The sequence below is a fragment of the Erythranthe guttata genome, chromosome 9, assembly GCF_056151865.1.
Source record: "Erythranthe guttata isolate IM_541 chromosome 9, IM_541, whole genome shotgun sequence".
Lineage (NCBI taxonomy): Eukaryota > Viridiplantae > Streptophyta > Magnoliopsida > Lamiales > Phrymaceae > Erythranthe > Erythranthe guttata.
This window is the reverse complement of record NC_142541.1, coordinates 12,832,745-12,845,315: the sequence shown is the minus strand read 5'-3', so window position 1 is coordinate 12,845,315 and position 12,571 is coordinate 12,832,745. Positions and strand designations below refer to the sequence as shown.

The 12,571-nt window shown below is 32.9% G+C and overlaps 1 protein-coding gene and 1 long non-coding RNA gene across 2 annotated transcripts; both read right to left on the bottom strand.

Moving 5' to 3' along the window:
• Positions 1–7,974: 7,974 nt before the first annotated feature.
• Positions 7,975–8,409, bottom strand: LOC148768132 (uncharacterized). The gene is made up of 2 exons (XR_016033651.1): positions 8,274–8,409; positions 7,975–8,168 (listed from the first exon to the last, which is right to left on the bottom strand). It is a non-coding gene; the product is annotated as an uncharacterized LOC148768132 (long non-coding RNA).
• A 633-nt stretch (positions 8,410–9,042) lies between these two features.
• LOC105973990 (protein FAR1-RELATED SEQUENCE 1-like) lies at positions 9,043–10,527 on the bottom strand. Its single transcript, XM_012999033.1, has 3 exons — positions 10,046–10,527; positions 9,693–9,898; positions 9,043–9,308 (listed from the first exon to the last, which is right to left on the bottom strand). Exons 1-3 carry the CDS (start codon positions 10,525–10,527, stop codon positions 9,043–9,045), a joined length of 954 nt encoding a protein of 317 aa, XP_012854487.1.
• Positions 10,528–12,571: the final 2,044 nt, after the last annotated feature.

The window sequence follows — 12,571 nt, the reverse complement described above, 5'->3', positions numbered from 1 at the left end:
AATAGAGATTCGCCAAGTGTGCAATGGAGATCTGTGAGCGGTTATTGTAGAGAGAAGGTACCTTATTCTTTATGTTTGGTTTACCATTAGTTATAAATTTCAAATAAATTTTGTATTCATTTATTTAAAATAATTTCCTAGGCAAAATTTTTCGGTTTCAATGACATGTCCATGTCTTTCATGGATAAAACAACCGCGAGGAGAGTAGTTTCTGATGTACAGATTAACGAACATGATGACAAGGTGAAATATTCAAATGGGATCCTTGATGATTTTGTAAATGGAGATTTGCTGAGTTAGCAACGTAGGTCTGTGAGCGGTCATTGTAGTGAGAAGGTACCTTATTCTTTATGTTTGGTTTACCATTAGTTATAAATTTCAACTAAATTTTGTATTCATTTATTTAAAACAGTTTCCTAGCAATATTTTTCGGTTTCGATGACATGTCTATGTCTTCCATGGATAAAACAACAGCGAGGAGAGTAGTTCCTCATGTATTGATTAACGAACATGTTGACAAGGTCAAATATTCAAATGGGATCTTTGATGATTTTGTAAATGGAGATTCGCCAAGTGAGCAACGGAGGTCATTGATCTGTCATTGTAGAGATAAGGTACCTTATTCTTTATGTTTAGTTTGCCATTATTTATAAATTACAAATCAATTTTGTATTCATTCATTTAAAAAAATTTCCTCGGTAAACTTTTTCGGTTTCGATGACATGTCTATGTTTTCCATGGATAAAACAACAGCGAGGAGAGTAGTACCTGATGTACTGATTAACGAACATGATGACAAGGTCAAATATTCAAACGGGATCCTTGATGATTTTGTAAATGGAGATTCGTCAAGTGAGCAACGGTGGTCTGTGAGCGGTCATTGTAGAGAGAAGGTACATTATTCTTTATCTTTATTTTACCATTAGTTATAAATTTCAAATAAAATTTTGTATTCATTCATTTAAAAAAATTTCCTAAGCAAACGTTTTCGGTTTCGATGACATATCTATGTCTTCCATGAATAAAACAACAGCGAAGAGAGTACTTCCTGATGTACTGATTAACGAACATGATGAAAAGGTCAAATATTCAAATTGGATCCTTGATGATTTTGTAAATGGAGATTCGCCAAGCGACCAACAGGGGTCTGTGAGCGGTCATTGTAGAGAGAAGGTACCTTATTCTTTATGTTTGGTTTACCATTAGTTATAAATTTCAAATAAATTTTGTATTCATTAATTTAAAAAAAATTCCTAGTCAAACATTTTCGGTTTCGATGACATGTCTATGTCTTCCATGGATAAAACAACAACGAGGAGAGTAGTTCTAGATGTACTGATTAACGAACGTGATGACAAGGTCAAATATTCAAATGGGATCCTTGATGATTTTGTAATAGGAGATTCGCCAAGTGAGCAACGGAGGTCTGTGAGCGGTCCCTTTAGAGAGAATGTACCTTATTCTTTATGTTTGGTTTACCATTAGTTATAAATTTCAAACTTTGTATTCATTTATTTAAAAAAAATCTTAGGCAAACTTTTTCGGTTTCGATGACATGTCTTTATCTTCCATGGATAAAACAACAACGAGGAGAGTAGTTCCTGATGTATTGATTAACGAACATGAGGACAAGGTCAAATATTCAAATGGGATCCTTGATGATTTTGTAAATGGAGATTCGCCAAGTGAGCAACTGAGGTCTGTGAGCGGTCATTGCAGAAAGAAGATACCTTATTCTTTATGTTTGGTTTACCATTAGTTATAAATTTCAAATAAATTTTGTATTCATTCATTTAAAAAAAATTCCAAGACAAACTTTTTTGGTTTCGATGACATATCTATGTCTTCGATGGATAAAACAACAGTGAGGAGAGAAATTCCTGATGTACTGATTAACGAACATGATGACAAGGTCAATTATTCAAATGAGATCCTTGATGATTTTGTAAATGGAGATTCGACAAGTGAGCAACGGAGGTCTGTGAACGGTCTTTGTAGAGATATGGTACTTTATTCTTTATGTTTGGTTTACCATTAGTTACAAATTTCTAATAAATATTGTATTCATTCATTTAAAAAAATAACCTAGGCGAACTTTTTCGGTTTCAATGACATGTCTATGTCTTCCATGGATAAAACAACAGCGAGGAGAATAGTTCCTGATGTTCTGATTGACGAACATGATGACAACGTCAAATATTCAAATAGGATCCTTGATGATTTTTTAAAAGGAGATTCGCCAAGTGAGCAACGGAGGTCTGTGAGCGGTCATTGTAGAGAGAAGGTACCTTATTCTTTATGTTTGGTTTACCATTAGTTATAAATTATAAATAAACTTTGTATTCATTCATTTAAATAAAATTCCTAGGCAAACTTTTTCGGTTTCGATGACATGTCTATGTCTTCCATGGATAAAACAACAACGATGAGAGTAGTTCTTGATGTACTGATTAACGAACATGATAACAAGGTCAAATATTCAAATGGTATCCTTGATGATTTTGTAACAGGAGATTCGCCAAGTGAGCAACGGAGGTCTGTGAGCGGTCCTTGTAGAGAGAATGTACCTTATTCTTTATGTTTGGTTTACCATTAGTTATAAATTTCAAACTTTGTATTCATTTATTTAAAAAAAAATCTTAGGCAAACTTTTTCGGTTTCGATGACATGTCTTTATCTTCCATGGATAAAACAACAACGAGGAGAGTACTTCCTGATGTATTGATTAACGAACATGATGACAAGGTGAGATATTCTAATGGGATCCTTGATGATTTTGTAAATGGAGATTCGCCAAGTGAGAAACAGAGGTCTGTGAGCGGTCATTGTAGAGAGAAGATACCTTATTCTTTATGTTTAGTTTACCATTAGTTATAACTTTCAAATAAATTTTGTATTCATTCATTTAAAAAAAATTCCAAGACAAACTGTTTTGGTTTCGATGACATATCTATGTCTTCGATGGATAAAACAACAGTGAGGAGAGAAATTCCTGATGTACTGATTAACGAACATGATGACAAGGTCAATTATTCAAATGGGATCCTTGATGATTTTGTAAATGGAGATTCGACAAGTGAGCAACGGAGGTCTGTGAGCGGTCTTTGTAGAGATATGGTACCTTATTCTTTATGTTTGGTTTGCCATTAGTTACAAATTTCTAATAAATGTTGTATTCATTCATTTAAAAAAATAACCTAGGCGAACTTTTTCGGTTTCAATGACATGTCTATGTCTTCCATGGATAAACAACAGCGAGGAGAATAGTTCCTGATGTTCTGATTGACGAACATGATGACAAGGTCAAATATTCAAATAGGATCCTTGATGATTTTTTAAAAGGAGATTCGCCAAGTGAGCAACGGAGGTCTGTGAGCGGTCATTGTAGAGAGAAGGTACCTTATTCTTTATGTTTGGTTTACCATTAGTTATAAATTATAAATAAACTTTGTATTCATTCATTTAAATAAAATTCCTAGGCAAACTTTTTCGGTTTCGATGACATGTCTATGTCTTCCATGGATAAAACAACAACGAGGAGAGTAGTTCTTGCTGTACTGATTAACGAACATGATAACAAGGTCAAATATTCAAATAGTATCCTTGATGATTTTGTAACAGGAGATTCGCCAAGTGAGCAACGGTGGTCTGTGAGCGGTCCTTGTAGAGAGAATGTACCTTATTCTTTATGTTTGGTTTACCATTAGTTATAAATTTCAAATCATTGTTGTATTCATTCATTTAAAAAAATTTCCAAGGCAAACTTTTTCGGTTTCGATGACATGTCTATGTCTTCCATGGATACAACAACAGCGAGGAGAGTAGTTCCTGATGTACTGATTAACGAAGATGATGACAAGGTGAGATATTCTAATGGGATCCTTGATGATTTTGTTAATGGAGATTCGCCTAGAGAGCAACGGAGGTCTGTGAGCGGTCATTGTAGAGAAAAGGTACCTTATTCTTTATGTTTAGTTTACCATTAGTTATAAATTTCAAATAAATTTTGTATTCATTCATTTAAAAAAAAATTCTAGGCCAAATTTTTAGGTTTCGATGACATGTCCATGTCTTCCATGGATAAAACAACAGCGAAGAGAGTAGTTCCTTATGTACTGATTAACGAACGTGATGACAAGGTCAAATATTCAAACGGAATTCTTGATGATTTTGTAAATGGAGATTCGTCAAGTGAGCAACGGTGGTCTGTGAGCAATCATTGTAGCGAGAAGGTACATTATTCTTTATCTTTATTTTACCATTGGTTATAAATTTTGAATAAAATTTTGTATTCATTCATTTAAAAAAATTTCCTAGGCAAACGTTTTCGGTTTCGATGACATGTCTATGTCTTCCATGGATAATACAACAGCGAGGAGAGTAGTTCCCGATGTACTGATTAACGAACATGATGGCAAGGTCAAATATTCAAATGGGATGCTTGTTGATTTTGTAAAAGGAGATTCGCCAAGTGAGCAACGGAGGTTTGTGAGCGGTCATTGTATAGAGAATGTACCTTATTCTTTATGTTTTGTTTAACATTAGTTATAAATTTCAAATAAACATTGTATTCATTCTTTTAAAAAAAAAATTCCTAGGCAAACTTTTTCGGTTTCGATGACATGTCTATGTCTTCCATGGATAAAACAACAGCGAGGAGAGTAGTTCCTGATGTACTGATTAACGAACATGATGACAATGTCAAATATTCAAATGTGATCTTTCATGAGTTTGTAGATGGAGATTCGCCATGTGAGCAACGGAGGTCTGTGAGCGGTCTTTGTAGATAGAAGGTACCTTATTCGTTATGTTTGGTTTACCATTAGTGATAAATTTCAAATAAATTTTGTATTCATTCATTTAAAAAAAATTCCTAGGCAAATGTTTTCGGTTTCGATGACATGTCCATGCCTACAAATTCCATAGATAAAACAACTGCGAGGAAAGTAATTCCTGATGCACTGCTTAACGAACATGATGACAATGTCAAATATTCAAATGGGATCCTTCATGATTTTGTAAATGGAGATTCGCCAAGTGACCAACGGAGGTCTGTGAACAAACAAGGTGGTGATTGTAGAGTGTCAGGGCTATTCAAAAGTGATGAGGTCAGGGATCCACATGTGCTAAAAGAGAATGTTCAGGAAGACTCATACGTAAGAACTCAACTGGTAGTGTTAAGTGCAAGATTAAGTCGCATCGAAAAACAAAAAGATTATGTGTGCGAGGCAGTCGGGAATCAACACGTGACACAACAAATCGAGAATGTGCGTAATGACTTACACACAAGAGAACAATTGGCATTGTTAAGTGTACGGGTAAGTAGCATTGAAAAACAAAAATATTGCGTACGTGATGACTTTGGTAGTAGAACTCAGTTTTCATTGTTAAGTGCACGAGTAAGTAGTAGCGTGAAAAAAGTTGCCCAGTTAATGAGCACAATGGATGAGCTGGTGAACTGACATTTCAATGGAGACCGATTTGGATACCAAACAAGCATTCAATAATCTTTTGACAAAATCGACAGTGTACTTCAAGAATTGCACAATTAGAAGTCCAAAATTCCATTAATAATCCGGAATACATTGCTTGGAATCAGTCAGAACACGGGTAACACACCTATTTCATCAAACATTAATGTCCCAAGTCACGACACCGATGATTCTATGTTGAAAAAAAAAAGAGACTAGTTAAAATAAAATGTTGGAAATATAGGTGATAGCTAATGTTACATAAAATGTTGCAAATTTAGGTGGTAGCTAATTTAACATAACATTTGAAATTATAGGTGATAGACTGTGTAGCGTATATGTGCACACGAAGTAGAACAGAGGATCCAAGGTATCACGATCGATGGTGCTTCCCTACGATGTTTGTTGTATGATGCGATACCTATTCTAATTTTAATAATCTAAAGTTTTGAGTTTTAGATAACTTTGTATATATTATTAATTACTAATACAAATATTTTTTATTTGCAGCAAGTTATTTCGATAAAACACTATGCTGATGAGCATATCATAAATATGCTTCATTATTGTAAAAGTCGAATAGAGAAATGTGCTCAAATATATTTACCAATATATATTTGCCAATATATTTGTCATTGTTATAGAAATGTGTTATTATTGACTTGGATTCGGGGACAGTCTCTATTTGTGATTCAGCCCCTGTCAGTGCGATGCGTGAATATAGAAAAAAGATAGTCAATAACGCGGTTGGAAAAAAACATAATAACGAACATGTTGTTTGAATAAATTTCGACCATTCTATTAATATTATTTTATAATTGCAGATCGTTCGAATGGAGCATGTGCTTCAAAAATGGCAGCCAGAGAAGTACAAGATAAAAAATATAACGAAGAAGTTCTATTATATGGATCCAGATTGGGTTCCTTTAGAACCAATTGGGTATTTCTATTCATATTTATAAATATATTTAGATAGTTTTTAATTTATTTATCACCATTAACCAGTATGCATAATGTGACAGGTTCGATTGTGGAGTATATGTTTGCATGATGATGATGTTTGAGATGGGGGCATTTGAGCTGTTAGAAGTAATTACAATATGTTCGCTTCGCCGAGATAGGAACTTTTATGCTTGATATAGACTCTCGAAAATTGTAAGTATTATTACAGTGCATTTGTTATCTATGTATTTCGTTTTGTATTGCAGTGTAGTTGTTCTTTCGAGGTATATTTTTTGGCCTAATTCATTTTTTTTTTTGTGCTTTGATAGGTGTTATTGAGTTTTAGATTTTCATCTTCGTGCGTAGTTACTCTTGGAGCTCGTTTGTCTTACGAGCAGTTACTCTTGTTAGCTTTTAGCATTTTTTGTGGTCTTTCCGTATTTTTCTTTCTCTTTCGTTTATGATTTTTGTTTATCATTAATTGCAGATGATTTTAGAGACTGATTTTTTCTTTTATTGAATTTGGGTTTTGTTCAGGATAAATTTGAATCCGGCGGACTTTGCCCAAATCCATATACTTTAAAGGCTGGAGTCTAAATAATTTTTTTTTGGTTAATTTGTAAATATGCATTTGATTTCTTATACTAATTATGATTTTGCATGTCATTTAACTTTACAACAAGATTTAATAAAAAGTTTTTTTCGGTTTTATATTGAATTTGATTGTTGGTTCAATTTTATTGTAATCACTAAGTATAGATTTGTAAAAAATGAAATATTTAGATGAATATTAATTTAATTACTATTTTTATTAAATAAAAACTAAGAAATATTAATTAAACATTAATTAGTCTTATTTCCTTCATAAAAATATTTTTGTAGATTTTATTCAATGGTTTATTGTGGTTTTTTATTATAAATATAACAAAAAATTAAATATATGAATTAATATTTAATATGTTAAAATTTCCTCATTATTTTGGTGAATTTGTCATTGAGGATCAAATTTTTCTCCAAACCCATCCAACTCATTAGCCATATCACCTAATTTATTTTTAATCTATTTATTTTTATATTTTAAATGCCAACTCATTCAACCAACCATCACATTACCTGTTATAGCAGGTCATAGGACCAAAATTCTCAACTTCTGTAATTTATAGGACTAAAAATCTGATTTTGAAACATGGTGGACTAAAACTCTCAACTAGCAAATTTACAGGACTAAAAAACTCATTTTGCCTATGCTAAAACTTTCAGAAGTTGGTGGTGATGGGGCTTGAAACAAGTGGCCTTGAAAGGGCGGCGCGGCCGAGATAACCAGATGGCCACCGCCCGTAATTTAATATTTCACCCTCGTTTCAACTACATAATCATTGATTAGATTAATTTTCAGCCAAATTATTTTGTGCGAATTTTTTTACCACAAAATAGATACATACAAAATTTAGCAAAATAAACAATAATCCAAGGATAAATGCCAAAATCACCAGCAAATTTAACCACAAAATCTTCAACAAAATATATGCCAAAACCGCCGGGAAAATAAAAAATCCAAGGATAATCATAATCAAAATTATTCCATGGTCACCATAACCATCCATCTATAGACACGATCCTATTGAATTCTGACTACAGTCATATTGAGTACTACTAGTTTCCACTCTATTTCTTGATTTCTTGGCACAAGCATTTATACGTCGATCAATGTTGACGGGATTTCTAATACACGTAGTAGTTTTATGACCAGGCTCCCTTGCAAAAAAAAAAAAACCATAAATAAAATCATAAGTACTAATTGAAATATATAATTAAATTTAAGTCAGAAATTTGTCTTTACAAAATAGAATGAGCACGTACCGACAAAAACCACAATTCTGTTGCTTAGCACGTTTTGCACCTCAAGTCTTTATTCGTCCAGGATCATTCACATTAGAACCTAAAGGAGGGTCTCCAACATGTTCAGAAAATTTCTTCGAATCATCAGCAACACCGTTTCCAACTGTATGAGCCCCAATGTCATTATGCATTAAGAATTCCTTTGTTGCCTCATCTAAAATTTCCTTACCCGTTTTAAGGTTTCATTAAATCCCAACTTTGTCTGTGATGATGTGTATGATAAATTTAACAATTCTTTGTTTAATAGTGCAAATCGTGTCTGTTGTGCTCCGACTACTGAGATAGTCTCTGGATATTTATTTTTCAGTATCCTACCTATGTCAATAAGCCAACAATGGTGTATGTTGTTATATGGAAACTCCGCAATCCGCATTAACTTGAAGGCTGCTATGATATGTCGGCATGATACACCCTCAGACTCAAGCATCAGACAATCACACTTGAAATTGTGATTTAACTTGTCAATAATCACAGAATGTTGCGCACCATCAAGTTTTTCGTAATTTTCAAACAAGAATGCATATGGTTCTCTACCTATCTTACTTTTACTTTCCATTAAAAGGCCTTGCTCTGCTCTAATTTCATCACGTATAACATGAAAGATTTTTTTCGTGCATATACTGGCTGCATGCTCCTCGAGCCTTTTAAGAGGACTTTCTCTAATTGCATGTTTCGTATTCTCTGAATCATCTTGTTCAGTAAGAAAATTACTCCTTAGATTATGTAGCGTTCAATTGTAGTGCTTCACAAACTCTGTAATAGTCATCTTCTGATCGACGGCAAGCTTAATTAATGAGTTCATTGACTCAGCCCTTTGTGTTGTCCATGTCATTGCCATAAAATGTCCGCGAAAATATGCCTCGGTCCACTTTTCTTTCTTTTCAAATGTATCCAAAACCCATTGTTTATCTGCTACTTCATGCATCTCAACTATATTTGCCCACCGTGCCTCAAACTCATCAACTGAGCATGATTTCTTCAACAATCTCAAAAAATCTGAATAAAAACCCGACACTTTGATATTTTGCCGAACATTTCTTCGAAGATGTCAACCACATAACCGCTGCTTCGTTCTAGGAAACTTTTAAAGAATAGCAGTTACTATAGACGAATCTTGATCTGTTAAACAGACCTAGGAACTTTACCGTTCATCGCTTCAAGAAGTGTTTCCAACAACCCTTGATATGAATAAATTGTCCATTCCTCAAAAGATGCTCCAAAAATGCATGTTGAACCATGATTGTTGACTCCAGAAAAAATAACGAGAGGATACAAATATTTATTTGTCTTGTACGTGTTGTCAAAAATTAAAACATCCCCAAAAAGTCCATATTCAGCTTTTGAAGCTCCATCACACCAAAAAAATCCTTGAAAGCGCACCTTCTTCATCCACCTCGTATTTATAGAAAAAACCGTCGTCTTTTACTTTCATACTCTCAAATAAGGCTAGTAATGTGTTGATATCGCCTCCTTGTATTCTTTCTTGTCGTACCTTGTTCAACCAATTATAACCATCTTTCTTTGTAAAAGATATTTTGCCAGCGCCTCTGGCAAGCTGCTTCAACAAATCCATAACCAGACATGGCCTAATCCGAAATATGTCATCAAACTCAACATGGATTTATCGGGCATTAATATACATGTACACAAAATTACCTAATAAATTTGAGTTCATAATTGCATGAATTTGAGACAAAAAATTGATAACCAAAGGAATCAATTAAATTATGTACCTCTTCTTGAAATCTTGGAAATCATGATTATGATAAGATTCAAAATCCGTCACAATATAATGTCCAGAAAAACGATCATGTGCTACACGTAAGCCAGCTTTGCAACCACATCTAGTAAGAGCTTTTGCCTCTCGTTTTCTATTATTATCATCCTTTGGCCGTCTGCGAAACCCCTCACGTGTACAAACCCACTCCCTATACTTTATAAGGTCGGCGAAGCTACGTTTCACACTCTGTTTTCGAATTCTAGAACCAGCTAAGTTGGCGTATGATGAGTAAAAAAATTCAGCATCATCAATACTCTCGAATATGAGTCGCCGGACCACATCTTCATTAATACTTTTCATATCAAAACCAACTGAATTGCCTCCCCCATCCAAACCATGATTGAGTGGATCTTCACAATTGCTACTGTGTCTGGAATAGCTTTCATCATAAGAGGAATGTGGGATTGCTTCTTCAATTCCAATATTGAAATCCATTGTGCCTATTTTATTTCAAAAAAACCTCAAAATCACATTGTTGATATTTATTTGAGCTTAGAAAATAATTTATAATACAAGACATGGATAAATAAATTGAATTTAATTAAGAAAAATATATAGACGAGTATATAGATCTGATGCGACTAAGTCACTAGATGCAACTAAGTCGAATGAGACAAAATTTTGGTAAAAAAGATAACACCGAGAAACACTTTCGTGTAGTTATATAAGTCCATGTCAAATACACGGTGATTTACTGATATAAATTAGTACCGACAATGGCTAAACACGGAAAATATGCTAATACACCATCAATTATCAATATTAATTCCATGCTACTCATAAGGCAAATCCATTAAGTAACAGCAGATAAAAAATAACTAAATGAATACACAAGTAAAAATTGGTCTTGTCTATCCGGTCATTTTGTATGTTCAACATTGCAAATTTATCTATCTGTTCAAATGCGAACTGTATTGAATTTGAAATATTACCCAAGTCAAATTGAGAAGAATCACTACGTGGTTTATTATTGCAACCTTATTTCTAGTGAACTACATATGAGATTTACTGTTCATGCAGATCATTAACAAAATTATCACCATAATTCAAAATAATAAAACCGTGAACTATGTCTGTGACAAAATCAAGGAAGATAGGGCTTACTTTTTGCCAAAACAATTATGTAAAAAAGTATCTACAAGATTAGAAACATATTTAATTACTGTTTGTCCAGCAAATAGGACCGAAAAAAAAAAAGCAAAAAGAAGAACATAACCAATCGGAAGATATAAAATTATTCATGGTCTTTAAAGCTTTAATTCATAAGAAAGAAGAATAATTAAAATTTGTCGGACCTAAAATTAAATAACTTACAATCGGCTGGAGAGGAGAAATCTGAGCGTAGTGCTTGACGACTATGGCGGGATCGTCAGAAGATGAAAAAGAAAAACGTTTTGTCTGTCGATAATTAGGGTTCAAAAAACATAGAAGAATTAAGGAAGAAGAAGAAGAATTAAATTATGTTACGTCTTTCCTGTTGTAATTACATCTTAATTATTAATTATTATTAATTATTACTTAAGTTTTAATTATAGGGATTTTTATGTAATTTCACGTATAAGGTAGGTATCGTACTTTTTTTATGGGGTTCGTACAAATTATACGTGTCACAATTTTATTGGTTGATTTTATTGGTTGATTTTCAATCGTTTGGGTCCGAGTAGTATAGACCCTCTCGGACCCTAGACAACCTCAAATATTTAATTTTTAACTTAATAGGATTGGGCTTAGTTTGGGTTGATCCATAATAAGCTCAAACTCAATTTATAATTTAATTGGATTTAATAAAGTTATTCAAACTCGGACCGGCTCACTGTAAATTATGCTTAGTTCAAATATAATCGAGCCAAACCATCAGGCTTCGGTTGTCGAAAGCTATCCCGAAGATCAGCGATCTACCGCGGGGTTTTGTGTTCTTATTTGAGGAAATTTGATATAGTGAAAAAGTAAAAAATAAGATGTTGTAGCGAGATCGCAGAATATCGGACCATAGCTTTAGTATGTGGACTTGTTGGTTAAAACAACTACTTCAAGAATTAAGACTAAAAATTATTAGCCCAATGCAATTAATCTGTGACAATCAAGCAGTACTACACATTGATTTAAATCCGGTCTTTTATGAAAGGACAAAACATATAGAGATAAATTGTCATTTTGTAAGATAGAAGATTGAATCAGGTTGTATTGTTACTGAATTTGTCATCTCAAACGGGGGTATGATTATGAACGAGTCGAGCTCGTGCCCAAACTCATTTTTTTTTAATTATTATTTTAATATATATTATTAAAAACTATTTAAATAATTACATAATAAACAATACATTGTAATTATATATATTTTTAATATATATATATATATATATATATATATATATATATATATATATATATATATATATATATATATATATATATATATTTACTCTTTTTTTTTGCAAATTAATAAGTTTAGTATACTGAAAATAACTAAATCGAATTA